The 22012-nt window shown below is 44.1% G+C and overlaps 1 protein-coding gene across 1 annotated transcript in view; it reads left to right on the top strand.

The window, feature by feature from the left end:
• Positions 1-22012, top strand: part of NUBPL (NUBP iron-sulfur cluster assembly factor, mitochondrial) — a 133348-nt gene that overhangs the window by 87400 nt on the left and 23936 nt on the right. Inside the window, exon 8 of the mRNA XM_060262063.1 lies at positions 3313-3398. Coding sequence (XP_060118046.1) covers positions 3313-3398 — 86 coding nt within the window. The remainder of the gene's footprint in view (positions 1-3312; positions 3399-22012) is intronic.

Here is a 22012-nt window from a genome sequence, read left to right as displayed (position 1 = left end):
GTTCATCTCTGAAAAGTGATTAGGAAAAAAATTATACATTCTTCTTAAGTAGCGCCGCATCTCGAGTGAATTTCAGTCACATTTGCTGATTTTAATGATCAAAATAATTTCATACTTATCAATCCTATTAATCCTACAGAGGCAACACAGCTTGGGGGAGAAGAGTGCTTCTCAATAAGGCAGCTGAATATTTGAAAAAGAAATCTTTTTCCTATGAGTGAATAAATGAGTTAGGTATGGGTATATGAGTTAGGTATGGGCATGGGAACTTTTGACAAAGGCTCATTAGAAAGCTTGAGAGTCATGGAGTAAAAGGACAGGTCCTCTTGTGGATCAAAAATTGGCTAATTAATAGGAAGCAGAGAGTGAGTGGGCAGTCTTCGCAGTGGAGGACGGTAAGCAGTGGGGTGCCACAGGGCTCGGTACTGGGTCCCATGCTCTTTCACTTGTTCATAAATGATTTGGAGTTGGGAGTGAGCAGTGAAGTGGCTAAGTTTGAGACGACAATTGTTCAGGGTGGTGAGAACTAGGGAGGATTGTGAGGCATTCCAAAGGGATCTGTTAAGGCCGGGTGACTGGGCATCAACATGGCAGATGAGGTTCAATGTGGCCAAGTGCAAAGTAATGCACATTGGGGCCAAGAATCCCAGCTACAAATACAAGCTGATGGGGTGTGAACTGGCAAAGACTGACCAAGAGAGAGATCTTGGGGTCGTTGTAGATAACTCACTGAAAATGTCAAGACAGTGTGCGATTGCAATAAAAAAGGCCAACGCCATGCTGGGAATTATTAGGAAGGGAATTCAAAACAAATCAGCCAGTATCATAATGCCCCTGTATAAATCGATGGTGCAGTCTCATTTAGAATACTGTGTGCAATTCTGGTCACCGCACCTCAAAAAGGATATTATAGCATTGGAAAAAGTGCAGAAAAGGGCAACTAGAATGATTAAAGGTTTGGAACACTTTCCCTATGAAAGAAAGGTTAAAACGCTTGGGGCTCTTTAGCCTGGAGAAACGTCGACTGCGGGGTGACATGATAGAGGTTTACAAGATAATGCATGGGATGGAGAAAGTAGAGAAAGAAGTACTTTTCTCCCTTTCTCACAATACAAGAACTTGTGGGCATTTGATGAAATTGCTGAGCAGTCAGGTTAAAACGGATAAAAGGAAGTACTTCTTCACCCAAAGGGTGATTAACATGTGGAATTCACTGCCACAGGAGGTGGCGGCGGCTACAAGCATAGCCAGCTTCAAGAGGGGGTTAGATAAAAATATGGAGCAGAGGTCCATCAGTGGCTATTAGCCACAGTGTGTGTGTGTGTGTGTGTGTGTGTGTGTATATATATATATATATATATTTATTTATTTATTTATTGGCCACTGTGTGACACAGAGTGTTGGAGTGGATGGGCCATTGGCCTGATCCAACATGGCTTCGCTTACGTTCTTATGTTCTTAAGCAATAATTTCTTAATAGCAGAGAATATGTTGATCCTGTATGTCAGGGGTGGGGAACCTCCAGTCCGGCCCGCGAGACCACTCGGACTGGTCTGCAGCAGCCTCCCCAAGTCCAGTTGGCCTGCGGGGATCTCCGGGCTGTGCTGTGCGGCCAGCCTCCCTGGCCCAGCTGACTGGCAGCAATTGCAAGGCTGCGCATCGGCCTCACCATTCCCAGCTGGCCGGTGGTGATCCCTGGGCTGGGCGTGCTGCAATTCCTGCTGGCTAGCTGGGCTCCTGGAGATCACCGCCGGCTGGGTGGGGAGGCTGGCAGCGATCTCCGGGCCGGACTGCGCACCTGCCTCCCCGCCCAGCCAGTGGCGATCTCCGGGCTGGGCTGCATGCCGGACTCCCCGCCCAACCAGTGGCGATCTCCGGGCTGGGCTGCATGCCGGCCTCCCTGTCCAGCCGGCAGCGCTCTCCTGGCCGGTCTGCGCACAGGCTTCCCTGCCCAGCCAGTGGCGATCTCCAGGCTGGACTGTGCGCCAGCCTCCCCGCTCAGCTGGTGGCAATCTCTGGGCCGGACTGTGCACAGGCCTCCCTGCCCAGCCGGTGGCGATCTCTGGGCTGGACTGTGCACCGGCCTCCCTGCCCAGCCGGTAGCGATCTCTGGGCTGGGCTGCATGCCGGTCTCCCCGCCCAGCCCGTGGCAATCTTCGGGCTGGGCTGCATGCTGGCCTTCCTGTTCAGCCGGCAGCGATCTCCGGGCCGGTCTGCGCACAGGCCTCCCTGCTCAGCTGGCGGCGATCTGTGGGCTGTGTGCCGGCCTCCCCACCTAGCCGGCAGCGATTCCCTGCCAAAGGCTGTGCCAGAGCTCTTCCAGCCTTTTGACCAGGTGGGCCTACTCACAGTTGCTCCTTCGCCTTGGAAGTCGGTACTTCCTTCCCTTGGGTCATGAACGTTGGAACGAAGCACCTGGCAAAAAGTCTCTCAGTACGAATGACTGGCCATGGATCCGTCTTGGGCTGGGGTGGTGTGAGGTCTTGGGGGAGTTGAGTGACAAACATTGAGGAGCCTCCCTTCCTCCAGCCAGAGAGGATTTCACTCTCGTCTTGGGTCTTCTGTAATGCTCCCCCCACCACCACTACCCTGTTCCCTTCCTGTCGAGCTGATAAGATGCTAATATCAGGGGGTGTGGCCTAATATACTAATGAGTTCCTGCTGGTCTGTGAATGATGTTATAAGTTTCTAAGTGGCCCTTGGCAGAAAAAAGGTTCCCCACCGCTGCTGTATATAATGGTGGGAGTTGTGTAGGTTTGGAAGGAGGCATTCTTCTGGCATGATTCTTATGTCATTCCTGAAAGCTGAGAGTGCTATTTCAGAAAACCAGATGTTCTACATCCTATACGTTGCCTTTATTGTGTTGTAGTCGAATAAAGAGTATTATGTATTATATAGCAGCCTTAATAGACCAGGTCAGCTTGCTCTTGTCAGCTAAGCAGGGATGGTACCTGGATGGAAGACCACTAAGGAAGACTGGGTCTGCTGTGAAGAGAAAGGCTAATGGCAAACCATGTCTGCTTATCTCTTGCCTAGAAATCTGTGTGAGGTGGAACTTTTATAGCATTGCTATGAACCGTTTGTGACTTGAAGGCACATTTTACTTATGTTTATATGAGGAATAATAGTTTTTTTGTAATGCAATCTGTTATATATGGATCTAGAGAACAAAATATCCTAACAATTTCAATGAATGTAATACTGAGATGGATTCATGGAGCAATATTTGAAGCTTTCATCCATCTTAAATGTTTCTTCCATTGTATCCATATCATTGCTTGTAATGGCAATGTACACATTTTCTCTTTTTAGGGGCTGTGATTGTGTCCACTCCTCAGGATATAGCTTTACTGGATGCCCGTAAAGGAGCTGAGATGTTTAGAAAAGTGAACGTGCCTGTAAGCATTTGCATTTCCTAAATCATGGATATATGTTGGGTCAAGAATGGCCAACTAGTGGCCAGTTGGCAAAGGCTGCCCTCTAAAGTAATGGGGATCACTTTATGTTTTTTGCTTTAAATCAAACTACCATTTGGACAATGACACCATGCGAGAAGCTGCATGTATTTAATTTGAAAATATATTCAGGTGGGTAGCCATTGGTCTGAAGCAAGAGAACAACGTTTGAGTCTAGTGGCACCTTCAAGACCAACAAAGTTTAATTTTGGATATTTTGCACACAACAGCTTAAACTTTGTTGGTCTTAAAAGTGCCACTGGTCTCAAACTTTGTGTTTAATTTGAGTAACTGATGTTTTTTCATATGTTATATTTGGTTGTAATGGACCTTTGGAAAGTTCAGTTCAATTTTGTTACGTCCATAACCAGATCCAACTGACAGAAAACATCAGGTATACAGGTATTCAAGTTAAGCTCCAGTTAAAATAAAAATAGAAAAATTAACAAAAAATTAGATAAAATTACATTGTAGGAAGAGAATAAAATATAAAATATATAAAACAACATCATAGAAAATCATATTTAAAATTGGAACCTAGGAATATAAAAAACAAGAACTATATAGTAGACCTTGTGCTGAAATCTAAGTAAGTGTTGAAAAGGACAGAACTGAAATTTATTGTGCACTTTGCTTGCCTTTAGCTTGGTAATAACTGAGATTTAATCTGCTAATAATTTATCTAAATGTATCTAGTCCACCCCTTATACTAGTCTTAACTCAAATTTGTTTACAGAGGGGGCAGTGGAAAAAGACATGCCTCATGGTTTCCACTTCCGCTATAGGGCAAGGGAACATCCTCTCAGAGTATGTGATCTTCTTATATCTCCCAAAATATTGGATGACATGGCATCACATCTGGCCAGTGTAAAAGCCATCATGTAAGGGGGGAAATCAAGGGTTTTAAGATACTGGGCCATTACCATGATGTATTTTGCCTTCTCAGGGGCCCTAAAGCCAGAAGACTTAATTAAGTCTTGCTGGCATCCCATGTCACAAATTCTTTGCCTAATTGTGAATTTGGCCTGATCGGTGGTCTGCGACAAAAGAGTGGCAGATGAAAGGCTCATTCTTTCAAGGCTTTCCTCAACCCTGTGAAGCCAGCTTGGTTGGTAAGACTCTTGCATCACAAGAGGAAGATGTCCTTTTGGATTAATAGGTATCTTAAGCCATGGATAATAACACTGAACTGAACTGACCTTAGAAACAAATTTGTAAACAGCAGGTGACTATTGAGGGCAATGAAAAAAAGGTAATTGTGGATGTAGTATCTGGCTGTATTTTAATACAGCTTTGCATTCCAAAATATACTGAAGTACAAATTGTTCTGAAATAAGTTAATTTAAAACTAAGAGCCTAACTAAGTTACCACATATAATGTTTTCTGTTTATTTATATAGTTTGTACTCTTGAGCGTGCAAACATTCCATGTTGGGGAATGTGTTGAGGTGGAATTTCTATCTGTTCTTTTCTCTCTCTCTTCACTAGACCAGCAAGTATCAGTGCATACTGATGCACCCCTTGGCCTAGCAGTTACCATTCATGGTATGGAGCCTATGCATTCTTTCTGTTAAATGGTAGATTATTCCACTGGTGCATGGAGCCTTCCTCTGGTGGAACATACTTTCTCAGCTGGAACAAAGCTTTTTGCATCAGATGAACACTCCCTGTTGAGCAGAAAGGATTTATAGGATCCAATATGATATATAAGAAAGTAATGAAGGGCTTCTAGGTAGTACTAACTTAAGAAATGTTGCTCTGAGAAACACAGCTAGTCTGATGCCTGAAGAATGAAAACAAAAGGTTGAAATAAACCTTCAGTACACCTACTATATATGTTGTAAATGCTGAAAAGAAGAAATGTTTTATGGAGTACATTTCTTTGGACCAGTGAATATGAAGTAGAATTGTGGGGAGATTTGAACTGATGGCAATTAGGCAAGATAAGCAGAAGACCTGTGAGATTCACGCTTTCCTCCCTTGCCTGTCCCCTGGGCTCAAGTAGTGGCAGCAGCTGGGGTTCCAACTCCTCTCCCTAGGCAAAGACTCATCCATTGCTCATTCTCCTCCCTGCCACTCTGCCCACCCATTAGCCAGACCCCACCTGCAGAAGAACTATTTGAAACCGGACACCCCTCTTTAATTTCACCCCCCAAATCATGTGTGTGCTTTATAGCCTAGCCTGGAAGTGGAACAAACAAAATGGACACTGGCCAGAGTCAAGCCTGGGAAATACTTTGGAAAGCAGAGCAACTGACTTGCTAATAGCTCTTTGCCCCACCCTAAAAGAGATAGTTAATCTCAGCAGTGGGTTTCCTGAGGACACATTCTCTCACCTGGACTTCATCCTAGCCAAACCTGCTCATGCTTCCCATCACCCACTTACCCTAATTAATGGCCTATACGTACAATCCAATAGCCTATCTCATCCTGAATTCAAGGGTCATCAAGGGACACCTTGAGTTCACATCATGCAGTCTCATGACACATCATGCAATCTCTGCCCCATGTTCTCTCGATGTCAAACATCACACCCCCGCTCATTTGCTTGTGGACTTTCTCCTTCTGTCTGAGAACCCAGGCCATTTCTCTTGCTGTCTTCCGCAGACCTTGAACTCCAGCACTTGATAAATATTGCCTTCCCCAAATCACTTTCCCCACTACTCTTTCATTTTTCTCTTAGTTTGTTCCCCATGTACTTTGTTTTTACTCTTTGTGCTTTTTAAAATAAAACACCTTTCCTGTTGTACTAGAGCCTGGTTTATTTGAGAGTTCTTAGAGAACAATCCATATAAACATTGGTGGAGATCCCATAGTTACCTCCTTTTGCTTATCTCCAATTATGCTAACCCCCCTGTTTAATTTGGAGACTATCAGTTAGGGTAACACACCTGCCCCACTCTGCATGGATTAGGGAGAATAGTGACCCCCCATACTCTGCCCACCCCCATCTGCGTCTAGTGCTGCAACATCTACCTGATTGGCTGATGTGGCAGCAGCTCCCCTTCCACTCATAACAGACCAATAGAGGAGCATTATTTGCACAAGTGTTCGGGAGAGTTAACCCTCCCATTTTAAAAAAAGTTTTAATTTTTCTGTGAAAATCGAGTATTTGTTGAAATGGGCTATGTTGCGTATTAGATATATTGATTGAGGAATAACACAAAAACTGTAATATGTACAGAATATGTAGAAGTCTGTGAATGGTGTGTAGAGAATATGTAAACATTTGTGAATGGTTAAATGGAAAATAGGGCAAAGTAAGTTATGTGTCAGAATGGGAGGCATGCAGGAAGAGATTTTGAACTAGTTACAAACAAAATTCAATTGTACAATACTTTCTAAAATTAACATAGGTAATATGAGATGACATCAATTCTAAATAGATTGCCAGATTCAGTATGCAGTGGTATGGACATTTAGAAAAAACATGTCTATGACGTTGCATGTTTAAGAAGAAGAAGAAGATATTGGATTTATATCCCACCCTCCACTCCGAAGAGTCTCAGAGCGGCTCACAATCTCCTTTACCTTCCTCCCCCACAACAGACACCCTGTGAGGTGGGTGGGGCTGGAGAGGGCTCTCACAGCAGCTGCCCTTTCAAGGACAACTCCTACCAGAGCTATGGCTGACCCAAGGCCATGCTAGCAGGTGCAAGTGGAGGAGTGGGGAATCAAACCCGGCTTTCCCAGATAAGAGTCCGCACACTTAACCACTACACCAAACTGGCTCTCCAACAGTGTAACTCTATTCAGATACTCCCTTCTAAGCTGTACTAAGGCTTGTTAAAGGTGTAATTTTTAAAGGGGGTTGGGTAGATTGTGTAGAGAAACTTTGTGCCTTTTGTGGGACAGATTGGTGCCATCACTGTACATGGCACATTACAGAGTTTGAAAAAAAGGTAAATGCAGCCCTGACTCAATTATAATCTTGGTCTGAAGGCACAAGCTGCAGCTGTTTGCATCTGGTCAGTATCTTCTGGAACTGCACATAAGCTGCCTTCATCATGGAAAAAGAAAGTGCACACACACACATATAAGTAACAAGTACGTAATAGATAAAATAGACAGTGAGAGAGGAAAGTTTAGGAGGGAGAGTTAAATGCTCTTTAATGTTCATTAGTCAGATAACTCAGGCTTTAACAACATGGTGAGTTTGTATCTTAAAAATCTGCTCAGTTTAACACAGAGGCTGCCCTCAGCTCAAAGAAGCTTCCCTTGGTGGAAGAGGTTCTTTCACTGGAACAGCATTCCACTCTTTGCTAAGCAGAGAAGTAGGAGACAATCCATTTTTAAATTTTTGCCAAAGAGGTTTGTGAGAAATAAACTACAGATGATGGTTGCTGCTGTTGGCAGAACTACTAAATGGTTAATCTTGGTATGGTTCTTAGGATGCAATGAAATTCAAAAGAGCAAAAATACTTTAGATATGTATAAGTGTTTGATATTTTGCAGTGGATTAGACTTCTATAATCAAAAACTGCTTAGTCAAAGCACAGAATTGACTCATAGAATCTGATATATGGGACACAGTGTTCCTGAGAAAGAAACAAAAGTCATCATAACATGGAAAATGCAGACAATTAATGTAGTCTCTCTGTTGTTCAAACTGTAACAAGTCAGAGAGATTTGTACTGATTCTGCTTCTTTGGTTTCCTTTCTCCATTCTATTTATGTATGTCCTGAGCTACTTAGCTAAATGTTGAATAGGACTGATTCTAGAGGGCAAAGGATCACATTTTTGTGAATATTTCTGAAACTTTCCTCCCTTTGACTTCTTCATGATTTCTGTGAGAGACTTCAGAAGTATTTGCCAAATCAGGAAGCATTTCCTAACTCTGAATTAACTTTGTTAGATTCAGTGATACATCACAGTTGAATCTAATTGGCTGTCATTGTCATGACTCACCCCAGCATCCCCCTTTGTTTATTCACTCTGGCAGGATTGCCTTTAAGATTTAGGCACCTCCATGCTGGGAAGTCAAGGTAGAAGTTCTTATCTGTTTCCTAGCTCCTCTGTCCTCAGCCTTCAACACCTAACCCAGTCAGGGAGTTATACTGGAAAACACAGACTGGTGTAGTACACAGCCTACGATAGTCTGCCACCACTCCTTTAACGTTAACATCAAGGAGGGGAAAAGGAGAAACCCCACCTGGCTTTACTAGGGATAAAAACAGCAGCCCTGCAAGGAAGACCAATTGCAGGCTGTAACCCCACCCAAAAGCTGGTTAGACAGAAATGTGGCCGTGGTCTAAGGTCAGTTTGGTGTCGTGGTTAAGTGTGTGGACTCTTATCTGGGAGAACCGGGTTTGATTCCCCACTCCTCCACTTGCACCTGCTGGAATGGCCTTGGGTCAGCCATAGCTCTGGCAGAGCTTGCCCTTGAAAGGGCAGCTGCTGTGAGAGCCCTCTCACCCCCACCCACCTCACAGGGTGTCTGTTGTGGGGAAGGAAGATAAAGGAGATTGTGAGCCACTCTGAGACTTTGAAATTCAGAGTGGAGGGCGGGATATAAATTCAATATCATCACCATCACCGAATCCCTGGAGAACTCTAATGCACAGCGCACAGAAACAGCACTAGCAAAAGGTTAAGACTTTTTATTAAATAACAAAAAGCAGTCAAAGGTTTAAAAGTAAACATTAAGGTGGTGCAATACAAAAAATAAAAACATTATGCAAACAGCTAACTAAACATTACTTGGACAGGCAGTACATTATCATGTGGAATAATAGCCTTAACTCTTCAGCTGACAGTAGAAGATATTGAAGAAGATATTGGATTTATATCCCGCCCTATACTCTGAATCTCAGAGTGGTCACAATCTCCTTTACCTCCCCTACACCAAACTGACCTTAGACCCCCAAACCACTACACCAAACTGACCTTAGACCCTCCCCACAGCTACCCTGTGAGGTAGGTGGGGCTCTTACAGCAGCAGCCCGTTCAACGAAAACTCCTACGAGAGCTATGGCCGACCCAAGGTCATTCCAGCAGCTGCAAGTGGAGGAGTGGGGAATCAAACCCAGTTCTCCCAGATAAGAGTCCGCACACTTAACCACTACACCAAACTGGTTCTCAGTACTTCGTCATCCTAAGGAAATGACCAGATGGAGTAGCAGAGCAGCAAGCCTCTTCCGCTGCACACTCAATCCTTTTGCTGGTGCATAATTATAGTATCCCTGGCCTCCATAGGTATTCTGGGCTACCAGTGGGAGCCAAGGTCCAATTAAGATGACTCGAGATCTTAGGATTTTGACAGCTCCATTAGATCACTAGCTGTCAAACAATTAAGGTCAGCTGTAATGTTTTCCCCCCAATTCCACAACCACCCAGTTAGCGTATCTCTGCAGGTGAAGAGAGTCAAAGGCACTTTGCCTAGCAACCCAGATCTTAAAGGAACCCTCCCCACCTGCTAAGAATTTACACATCCCAGGCCATTTAGGGCTCAGAGCTCATGAAAAGGCCAGGTCCTGAAGGCCTTTTCATGACAGTCATAATATCGCATTCATTTGTGATTCCCCCATTGACTCAGATTGCTGGTGAATAACAAAGTCAATTAATTAATTATTGGGAGGGAATGGCACCCAAGCAGCAGTAGGGCAAGGAATCTTTGATAACAAACAGGATGAAGAAGGAGGAGGAGATTGGATTTACTTCACTTGAAGTCTCAGAGTGGTTTACAATCTCCTTCCCCTTCCCCTCCCCACAACAGATACCCTGTGAAATAGGTGGGGCTGAGAGATCTCTGACAGAAACTGCTGTTGAGAGAACAGCTCTAACAGAGTTATGACTGACCCAAGGTCATACCAACAGCTGTATGTGGAGGAGCGGGGGATCAAACCCAGTTCTCCCAGATTAGAGTCTGTGAACTTGACTACTACATCAAACTGGGGAGTATACTCTCAGGGGCAATATATACTCAGTTCAGGTAAGAGGGCATTTGGAAAGTACTAGTTTTAATCTGAAAATGGAAAAACGTTCAGTGTGACACTAATGATGAAGTACAGCTAACTTACAATCATTGTCTAAGCTTACATATATGGAGCAATTACTCTTAATCATATGTGTCATTGAACTTCATTTAGAATATCAATCATCCCTTTTTAGACAAGTGATGTGGAAGAAATCCTTCCTGAAGAATTCTGTTGTTTTGCCTTGTCTCCTCTAGACAACTAAAGCCCACCCTGACAATGTAATTAGCATCGGTGTTTAGGTTGAAGCTCCATCTCCAAAATACTTTTCAAAATTTATTCTGCAGAGTAATACCAAGTATGCATTAAACATTTATATATATGTAGCAAATATTTTCCATAAGGTGATAATTGCAAATTTTATTTCAGTATTTTGTTTGTTGAAAATGTATAGCCTGCCTGATCTTTTAAAAAACAAAAGAAATAATGAAAGCTCCAGGTGGCAAAAGCATTACTTAAAGGCAGATGTTAAAACACTTGCATGCACTCTTTCATTGAAGCGTAGTGCATGTTTATAACTCAGCAGCTTGCTAGCAATTGAAAAGCCTGCCTGAACAAGTACTTTTGCAACGCTTTGAAACATTTTTATAAAGATTGTTAATTTATTTTAAAAAGGTATTCTCAGTGAAACTTACAAAAAGATTTAAACCAAAAAAACCCCCCCATATGATAAAAATACAGTGGGCAGGGAATACTGCTTCAGTAATCAGCCAAGAATTCCTAAAAATATGATGTCTTTTTAATCTGATCTTCCCAGCATCTTTTTTAGTTTAATTACAACTGTGCAGGGTTCAAATTCTCATTGGAGGGGGGCATACAGGATTAGGAGAGCAGGCTTAAGTGTTTCACCCTTGCATAAGTTCTGCAGCCTTCAAAACTGGCAAAAGATAGGTCTCCATCTTTCCGTCCCTCCTTTTAAAAGACTAACACACCACATAGAGCCTGGTCTCTCTCTCTCTCTCTCGGCTTGACTTTGCGAACGAAGATTTAAGAAGGGTGCAGTAGTCCACGTCTGCTGCAGGCTCGCTGGTGGCTGACAAGACCAATGCGGGACAGGCAGATCCGGCCACAGTGGCTGCAGGGAAAAGTCTGATTTGGGGTTGGTGCTGTAGCAGTGCGATTCTTCCTCAATCTCCTTTTGTCCTCAAGACCAGCTATGCGTGCGTTCTCAAAGGAAGAGTCAGCCTGGTGGATGGTGTGCCTCCATGCTTTGCGATCTGAGGCTAGCTCAGACCACTGGTGATGGTTGATGTGACAGGTGCCAAGGGATTTCTTCAAGGAGTCCTTGTACCTCTTCTTTGGTGCCCCTCTATTTCGATGGCCGGTGGAAAGTTCACCATACAGAGCAATCTTGGGAAGGCGGTGGTTTTCCATCCTAGAAATATGCCCTGCCCAGCACAGCTGCGTATTCAACAGCAGTGCCTCGATGCTTGTAACCTCCGCCCGCTTGAGGACTTCAGTGTTGGTCACAAAGTCACTCCAGTGGATGTTGAGGATGGTGCGAAGGCAGCGCTCATGAAAGCGCTCAAGGAGTCGCAGGTGATGACGGTATAAAACCCATGATTCGGAGCCGTAGATGAGGGTTGTCATCACAACCCCTTTGTAAACATTGATCTTTGTGCCTTTTTTCAGATGCTTGTTGGTCCACACTCTTTTGTGCAGTCGGCCAAATGCACGGTTTGCCTTTGCCAGCCTGTTGTCAATCTCCTTGTCGATCTTGGCATCTGAGGAGATGATGCACCCCAGGTAGCTGAACTGCTGGACTGTCTTCAGAACTGATTCACCCACAGTGATGCAGGGAGGGTGATAATCTTCCTGGGGTGCAGGCTGGTGGAGAACTTCTGTCTTCTTCTAGACCGAATAGCTTGGCAGCCTCTGCAAAGCAGGACGTCATATGCTGCAGAGCTGATACCGAGTGGGAGACGAGTGCAGCATCATCAGCAAATAGTAGCTCTCGGATGAGTTTTTTGATTGTCTTGGAGTGAGCCTTTAGTCGCCTCAGGTTGAACAGGCTGCCATCAGTGCGATAGCGGATGTAGACACCATAGTCATCATCTAGATCTACTGCGGCTCTTTGAAGCATCATGCTAAAGAAGATTGTAAAGAGAGTTGGCGCGAGAACGCAGCCTTGCTTTACACTTGTGCCTATTGGGAAGGGCTCCGAGAGGTCGTTGCAGTGTCTGACTTGGCCTCGCTGGTCTTCATGTAGCTGGATGATCATGCTGAGGAACCTTGGGGGACATCCTAAACGTTCCAAGATTTGCCACAGGCCTTTCCTGCTAACGGTATCAAAAGCTTTGGTAAGGTCGACAAAAGTCACATATAGACCCTTGTTCTGTTCCCTGCATTTCTCTTGGAGCTGCCTGAGAACAAATACCATGTCGGTGGTGCTCCTGTTAGCTCTGAAGCCGCACTGGCTCTCTGGGAGGAGTTCTTCTGCAATGGCGGGCACCAGTCTGTTCAGGAGTATTCTGGCAAGGATTTTGCCTGCGATGGAGAGCAGGGTTATCCCCCGGTAGTTGGAGCAGTCTGACTTTTCCCCTTTGTTCTTGTGTAGAGTGATGATGATTGCATCACGAAAGTCCTGTGGTAGTTTGCCTTGTTCCCAGCAGGTGACAAGTACTTTGTGAAGTGTGCTATGTAGTACTGTGCCCCCATGCTTCCAGATCTCTGGTGGGATTCCATCAACTCCCACTGCCTTGCCACTTTTCAGTTGCTTGATGGCTTTAACAGTCTCTTCTAGGGTGGGGATCTCATCCAACTCTGTTTTCACTGGTTGAAGTGGGGTGAGGTGGATTGCTGAATCTTGAACTACGCGATTGGCACTGAAGAGAACCTGAAAATACTCCGACCACCGGTTCAGTATGGATACCTTGTCTGTGAGGAGCACTTGGCCGTCTGCACTACGCAAGGGACTCTGAGCCTGATATGATGGACCATATACTGCCTTCAGGGCTTCGTAGAACCCTCTTAAATCACCAGTGTCTGCACACAGCTGGGTTCTCTCAGCAAGCTTGGTCCACCACTCGTTCTGAATGTCTCAAAGCTTGCGCTGGAGGTTGCTACATGCAGCGCGAAATATTGCTTTTTTCCTGGGACAGGAGGGCTGAGCAAGATGTGCTTGGTAGGCAGATCTCTTTTTCGCTAGTAATTCTTTGATCTCTTGATTGTTCTCGTCAAACCAGTCCTTGTTCTTCCTTGTGGAGAACCCGAGGACTTCTTCAGAGATCAACAGGATGGTAGTTTTTAGGTATTCCCAGAGTGCTTCTGGAGAAGGGTCTGTGGGGCAACTGGGGTCCTCAATTCTTGACTGGAGTTTTGCCTGGAAGGCAGCTTTAACTTCGGCTGACTGAAGGCTGCCAACCTGAAACTTCCTCCGAGGGATACCTCCTCTCCTGGGTGTGGGTTTAAAGTGAAGACGGAGATTGCAGCGTACAAGACGATGATCCGTATGACATTCCGCACTGGGCATTACTCAGGTGTGTAAGACATCTCAAAGGTCTCTCTGGCGCACCAGAATGTAGTCGATAAGGTGCCAGTGCTTGGACCGTGGGTGCATCCAGGTTGTCTTCAGGCTGTTCTTCTGCTGAAAGATAGTGTTGGTGATGGTGAACTGGTGCTCCGTGCAGAATTCTAGCAGGAGGCGCCCGTTATCATTGCAGTTGCCAATGCCGTGTTTGCCAAGTACTCCTTTCCAGGCTTCTGAGTCTTTACCTACTCTGGCATTGAAGTCGCCAAGGATGATCACCTTGTCCTCTGTAGGGGTCTTCCGTACGAGGTTGCGTAGATCAGCATAGAACTTGTTCTTTTCTGCAGGATCTGCTTGAAGGGTTGGGGCATACACACTGAAGAGTGTTGCATGCTGCTTGTTTTGGAGTGGGAGGCGCATGGACATGATGCGATCTGAGTGACCTGTAGGCACGTTTTCGAACTGGAGGCAATGGAGTTCCTGACCATGAAGCCAATGCCAGAAAGGCGGCTCTCAGCCTTTGACTTACCCGACCAGTAGAGGGTATAGCCAGCACCCTGTTCTTGAAGACTACCTTCCTCAGGGAAACGGACCTCACTGAGAGCTGCTATGTCAATATTCAACCTGAGAAGTTCGTGGGCAACTAGAGCAGAGCGTCGTTCAGGGCGACCACTGTCTACTGTGTCAGGCATGGTTCTGATGTTCCAACACGCAAGCTTTAGTCTTTGCACACTTTGTGAGGCAGGTGCATGCCTTTTCTTTGTTGTTATTTTTTGACCGCAAGTAAGGATGCCCGTTGACCGCGGCTAGCCAACTGGGGGGCGGGGAGACAAGCTTTGTTTAGGCCACCTTTTCTAGGCCCCTCTCCGTGCGGAGCAAGCAGTGCTGTCCCTAGATAAGGCTGCTTGGTCGTTCAGGGTGCTGCCGAAAAATGCTTTCGTCTCTGGGTCAGCATCAGGCGACCAATACCCTGAACCGCCTACATGCAGGATCGGGACTGTGGCTTCCAGTGGCATCTTCCACCTGCCGTTTCGCCCCTTGCCCATTGCTGCAGGACTTGGTGTGTTGTGGGTTGTGGATGTGGATATGCCCTTCAGGCCTACGCAGAGGAATTTTTAGGTGAAGCACAGTGTGCGCGGTACTGGCTCCACCCTTTCACCTTGGGGTCATCTGCCATGGCCCAGTAAGCCGGGACGCCTGCAGCGAGTCCTCCAGGTGGTAGGTGTTACATTAACGAGCTCTATCTGCCCGGGTTTGATGTTAGAGTTTTCCTTCTCTTGGCTGGCGAGGTTGGTGAGCCCAGCCTGCCCATCCGGTTATACCGCCGGACATTCGTTCGCACCATGATGTGGCAAACTCTGTGAGAAACGGGGGGGACCAGCGGGAAGGTGTTGCCACGGATGCAGTAATGGAGGAGAGAGGCCATTGCAGTGACCATCTGCGGCGTTCACTACACCGGGAAAGGAGAGGCTATGTATTGCGCATACACTTTCCCTGGGGGGGGGCAGGATACCCAAGAGGGAGCCCACCCCCCCTCCCCCCATAGAGCCTGGTATTGATTACAAAACCGTCCAGGAATAGAAAAATCATCTACTCTATGTGGCCCTGTTTTGAATTGGGGCCTCACATAGATATAACTTGTCTTTGAAAGATTACTGGAGATCATAGAATCATAGAGTTGGAAGGGACCTTCAGGGTCATCTAGTCCAGACCCCTGCACAATGCAGGAAACCCACAAATAACTACCCCAAATTCACAGGATCTTCAACGCTGTCAGATGGCCATCTAGCCTCTGTTTAAAAACCTCCAAGGAAGGAGAGCCCACCACCTCCCGAGGAAGCCTGTTCTACTGAGGAATCGCTCTAACAGTCAGGAAGTTCTTCCTAATGTCGAGCTGGAAACTCTTTTGATTTAATTTCAATCCATTGGTTCTGGTCCTACCTTTCGGGGCCACAGAAAACAATTCCACACCATCCTCTAGATGACAGCCCTTCAGGTACTTGAAGATGGTGATCATATCACCTCTCAGCCGCCTCCTCTCCAGGCTAAATATTCCCAGCTCTTTCAACCTTTCTTCATAGGACTTGGTCTCCAGATCCCTCACCATCTTCGTCGCCCTCCTCTGGACCCGTTCCAAACTGTCTATATCCTTCTTAAAATGTGGTGCCCAAAACTGAACACAGTACTCCAGGTGAGGTCTTACCAGAACAGAGTAAAGCGATACCATCACATCATGTGATCTGGACACTATACTTCTGTTGATACAGCCCAAAATTGCATTTGCCTTTTTAGCCACTACATCACACAGTTGACTCATGTTCAGCGTATGATCCACTAAGACCCCTAGATCCTTTTCACACATACTACTGCTAAGACAGGTCTCTCCCATCCTATAACTATGCATGGGATTTCTCCTACCGAATTGCAGAACTTTACATTTCTCCCTGTTAAAATTCATTTTATTGGTTTTAGTCCAGTTTTCCAGCCTGTCAAGGTCATCCTGTATCCTGTTTCTGTCTTCTCCTGTTTTTGAAACCCCTCCCAATTTAGTATACTCGGCAAATTTAATAAGCATTCCCTCTATTTCTTCATCCAAATCGTTTATAAAGATGTTGAACAAAACAGGTCCCAGGACAGATGTGTGATCATCAATACATGCTGCTTGATCCAAAGACAGAACTGAAGCTCGGTACTTGAAGTAATTTGTGATTTGCATGTAGTGCATTTGAAAAGAGGCAGTCTCTCAGATTAATTGTTGTCAAGTCATGAAAGGGGTATTGGGGTGTGTGTGTGTGGTATGTGTAAGGTCAGCTACCAAAGATTTGCCGTCATTTGATTCTCAACATAAAATGGTATTTTCTGTTAATGGCACTTGGACAAATTATGGTATTTGATACCTGGCATCTGACAGTAAGCAAAAATATTTAATATTTGACTTTCATATTGATTTGCTAGTGGATGTTGTGAGTGTGTATGAGACAGACAAGAAAGATTTTTATCTACTGCAACCAGTTCTCTTAGATATTGAAAAGCTCTCAAAAATGGTAGAAAAATCCCAACCCTTTTTTAAAAAATCTGTCCAGTGAACATTCAGTACACTTGTTGCTCTCCCAGACCCACAAAAAGCTGGCTATTTAGCATTAAAGGAAAGGGAAAGTCCACAAGGAAATTGAAAGAGGATGGGAAAACTGGCTGGCTTGACCAACAAGGTTACAATATCTTTTAGAGAAGAAGTGAGGGCTGTGGAGAATCTGCACTATGAAGTGTGTGTCCACTCACCTGAATCCCTTCCTCAACTAGCCATGAGGATTTTATAAGCTTTTCCAGCAGGCCTTGAAGCTAAAACAATTGTTTCAGAAGATTGTTTAAAATTGGAACAACCACACATCAGTTCTTACTCTCTTTCACTCTCAGGCACATTCCTGATGGCTTTGCTGCAAAGGGGTTTGCTTATGGTTTGGAATGGATGCTGTGAAGTCTGCATCCTTCAAACCCTCCCATACAAAATGGAAATAGCGCCAACACTTCTGTGTGTGGCCGGGCAAACAGCTTCTTGCTTATCTTGCTCTAAACGTCAGCAGTCAGTGATATGCTGTCCAGCTTGACTGCTAAGATTCAGGATCACAGAAGCACAAGTTACTCAAGCAGCTTTAGAGTTCGGCTGTTTCATGTTTGGGGTTGCCAACAGCCTTGCAAAACATGTCCTGTCCCTTTAACAGAGGCTTCCTGTGTGGAAATGGGCAGCAGAAGTTTTTAATGTTATGGAGGTAAATAATATTCACTGTAAATAACATCCTGTTAAGTCTCTCTTAAAAGGACAGGTTATTATTTTTTTTTCTCCAGGCAATCTGTAACCTTACCATGTCATTGTGCTCTAAGGAAATGTTTAAATTGTTTGTTCTTCCCCTCAGTAGGCCTCACAACTTCTTTGCTGTGTCTAGTCATACTGTACTCACACCAGGTTGTAAGCTAAGTTCCCAAATCCTTCCCTCCTGTTACTTGCTTGCCAATTTTTGCTTTTGTACGTTTTAAATAGCCCAGGACTTTTTAGAGCGAGCATCATACAGTGAGGACACCTGACTGAGCATTGCATCCTAAATGAAAACTGGTTTTGCCACTATTAATGAATGCACATTTAACGCGGAGTGCCACTGAGAACAAAACACTTGCAGAGGAATTTTGGAGATGGTAGGTGGAAATAATGTTAAGAGAGTATTGGGGGATTGGTTTCTGGGGGGGTTTTGTTTTGTTTTAATAAGACCAGCTGAATTGCATTCAAATGAGGTTTGTTGGATGATACTGGAGCACTACTTTGTAGTATTGCTGCCTTCAAAAGAAATGGAGAATTGCAAACTAGTGCACATACCAATGTGTGGAACCTGTCCTTTCACTGGTGTTCTACTCTTGGCCTTCATGGTCACTTTACAGTGTCTTATGTATCTGGATTTTCTGATAACTACAGTATATACATGCCAAAGCAGTTTGTTCTCCTCTCTCCTTGTTTGTGCATCCATATCCCACTTTGCAACAGTTCCTGCAAACTAGAGTTTAGCTCTAGTTGCTCATCATCTGAAAAAAGGCTGGAAAAACAGGGATGAAGCTGGGAAGATTTTTCCCTACAGCCAACTGAAAGCCATTCATTGTGGGACTGAAATTGGCAAGAGACTTGAAAGCAGTAGTCACCTTCATCTCTAGTGAAGCCTTTTTTCGAGTTCAAGTGTATCAGTTTTACAGATGTACTTTGCAGCAGCTGAGGATTCAGATGTGGAATAGAGTCTTGCACAAACTTAAATTTGTATTCAAAGGTTGCAGCAGCAGTACTGAATACTTGTCAATTTCATAAGTAAACTGGCTTCTTTCCACATTGATTTTATTTAAGGAATTTTTTTCTTTTCTATTTTAAAAAAACCCTCAATGCAATATACAACAATTCCTTTTAAAAAGACATTCTGCAGAGACTTCAGAAAATCTTGTCAACTTTTTTTATAACCATATACCCATCTAAATGGTTGCTCTCACTAGGCAATGAGTATGGTGTACAAAGTTAAGAGTACTGGACTAGAACTGAAGTATTCTGGGTTCAAATCCATTCTCTCATGATGCTCCTGTGTAATCTTAGACCAGTCATTCTTGCTAAGCGTAACTTTCTGCACATGGTATTGTGAGGATAAAATGGCAAGGAGAATAATGTATATATTCTTAAACAGAAGAGGGGAAAAATCCCATGGGACATTACAGCATCTTTCCATGGTTGTCAGTGCAAGGCTTTCCAACTCCTACTTCTTTCAGTACTAGAATTTTTGAACAGACAAAGCTGAGTATGATTCTGGCCCCTTGGATGTACAAAGCATCTGTCCTTCCCATCAGTTTTCTCAAAACCATTTTTGACCAAAAATACTACTTTTAAATGTTGACTAGGATAGCTTATATCATGACATTTAATATTAAACATAGTCTCACAAAAACATACAAAGAGTTTTTGTACTAATAATTTAATGTATTTTCTGAATACTTCATACCAATTTGGGTTTTGAAAGGGGAATTCCTGAACTTAAGATGTTGCCAAAAACATGCTTAGAAATCTAACAATGACATCCAAAACAGGACCACACCCTTCTGAACCTCATGATTTCAGTGGATTTTCAAAGGCATGTCTCTTTTTAGGATGATTATTTTGCAAGGGATCTGTATCCTTTATTATCGTGATTAATTTGCACATGTGGCTGCTACCATTCCCGTTGATCTCAACTTTAGAACAGAGTGGGGCATCATTTTGAACTGGGAATTCCAAGGATTGAACCTGGAAAATTCTGCTTTCCGCAGTCCCACAGATAAAACCCAATAATTACACGTGAAATTTTGTCACAAATAATAGTCCTAATAGGAAAGTGTTTCAGAACTTCTTTGAGTGATGAATAAAGTATAGTCTTTTCTTTGTCCTTATTAAGGAAGGAAGAATTAGTGTTATGTACAGTCTAGCTAACTTTCGTGACAGGTTCTATAAGTTAATTCTGTAAATTTATCATTTAAAATGATATATAATATGAGTGCATTAGGTTTTCCTTTAATACTGTGTCACCACTGTGCCTTATGCAATTATATCTATTATTTGATCTTTAAATGTGTCTTCTTGTTTCAGAGAGAATAGCAAATCACAGTTCTTATTCTGAAGATTTTTTTTTCTTACAAATAGCCTTTTTATAATGGGCCATGTGGTTCAAAGACTTCCTTTTGGCTTTGACATGACTTAGCTAATCACAATTAATTCTAGTCAATAAGCAGTAAAGGTAGGGATAACCACATCTGTTTAGATCAGGGGTGTCAAATATACGACCCACAGGCCGGATCTAGATTTATTGTAGTGCCCAGAAATAGGTTGCATCTTCATCATCATCATCATTTTATTTATATCCTGCCCTCCCCGCCGGAGCAGGCTCGGGGCAGCTAACAACATAAGTCAATACATTATACAATAATATTAAAACAAAGACTAATTTAACAATTTAATTAAAATTGATAAAATTTAACAATTTAATTAAAATTGATAAAATTGATAATTTTATCAATTCTAAAATTGATAAAATTAATATACTGGTGCTATTACAATAGATGGTAAGTTTACTTAGCAGTCTCTCTCTTTAGTCGGTGTAGGCCATCCGAAAAAGGATGGTCTTGCAGGCCCTGCTGAACTGTTCAAAATCCCGCAGGGCCCGCATATCTTCCAGAAGCTGGTTCCATAGTTGTGGAGCCACAACAGAGAAGGCCCGAGCACGGGTACTCTGTAGTTTTACCTCTTTCGGCCCGGGGATAATCAGCAGGTTCTTCTCTGCTGACCTCAGTGCTCTCTGGGGTTCATATGGGGAGAGACGGTCCCTAAGGTAGGCAGGTCCTCGGCCATATAGGGCTTTAAAGGTAATAACCAGCACTTTGTAACGAATCCGGTATATAACTGGCAGCCAGTGCAGTTCACGCAGTATGTGCTGGCTGTATGTGCTCCCACTTTGGGAGCCCCACCAACAGTCTAGCGGCCGCGTTCTCATCTTAAACTTTTATGAAGATTGTATTTCTAGTACCTCATGCTACATTTTATGGCATGTGTGGCCTGGCCCTACAAAGTGGTATTAATGTCAGATCCTCATAACAAATGAGTGACATCTCTAGTTTAGATGGTCAGCTCAGCTGCAGAATGGAAAGAGGCTCTGAAACTTATCTGCCTGGTGAGAGTTTGAAGTTTGAGCCAAGAGACTAAAAAAACTGGCAGCTCTGAACCTGGTACGAGGGCAGGGAGTTGCGGAACATGGCGGACGCCTAAAAGAGCTGCTCCCTCTCTGATTCACACAAATTGCACATTCCTCCCGGTTTGGGACCACACCTTACCTGAATTTGATGGTTGGAAGAGCAAAGGGTAAGTCCAGATCTTCCTGGGCTACCCAAAGTCTCTCCAAATTTCTTCAACAAGGAGAAAAACGTCATTCTTCTACCCGGGCCTGTGAAGCTGTAACTGTCAGCGAAATGGCGGGCGAAACATCCACCCAGGCCGAAGGCAGTACTTCCCTGTCAAACCAGACATTTTTTGACACAATTGCAAAGCTAGAAAGCAATATTGCCTCCAAAATCGCACAAGCAACCTCTCCTATACAGGAGGAACTTTAAAAAATCCATGAAACCCTCTGACGTCGCATAGACGGCAAATGGCGCTCACGAAATGGCGATTCAAGCGCAGTCTGATACTTCTACTTTAATCACAGCAGAGAAATGGGCATGGGAGAAAATTATGTTCTTGGATAACAAACTGAGAGAACGTAACTTAAAATTCCATGGGATTGGTAAGAAATTGGAGGATGCACATGGCATAAGATAGTTTTTGATCTCTTTGTTGGAACAAACGTTAGACTTAGAAGATGGTGCTGCGCCGAATATTGAGGCAGCTTACCGCCTAGGGCCTCTAACTCCACGTGCAAAAGACTTTCCCAGAGATGTGATTGCTACATTTTCAAACGCTTGCACTTGGGACAAAGTACTAGCCAAAGCACGTTCCTCTGATGGCCTCTTACTAGATGGAAAGAAGATCCTAGCCCTGCTAGACCTTTGCCAGGAAACTCTGCAACATTGT

The sequence above is a fragment of the Heteronotia binoei genome, chromosome 21 (genome assembly GCF_032191835.1).
Source record: "Heteronotia binoei isolate CCM8104 ecotype False Entrance Well chromosome 21, APGP_CSIRO_Hbin_v1, whole genome shotgun sequence".
Lineage (NCBI taxonomy): Eukaryota > Metazoa > Chordata > Lepidosauria > Squamata > Gekkonidae > Heteronotia > Heteronotia binoei.
The sequence above is the reverse complement of the archived record's forward strand: the minus strand, read 5'-3'. Positions and strand labels throughout refer to the sequence as shown.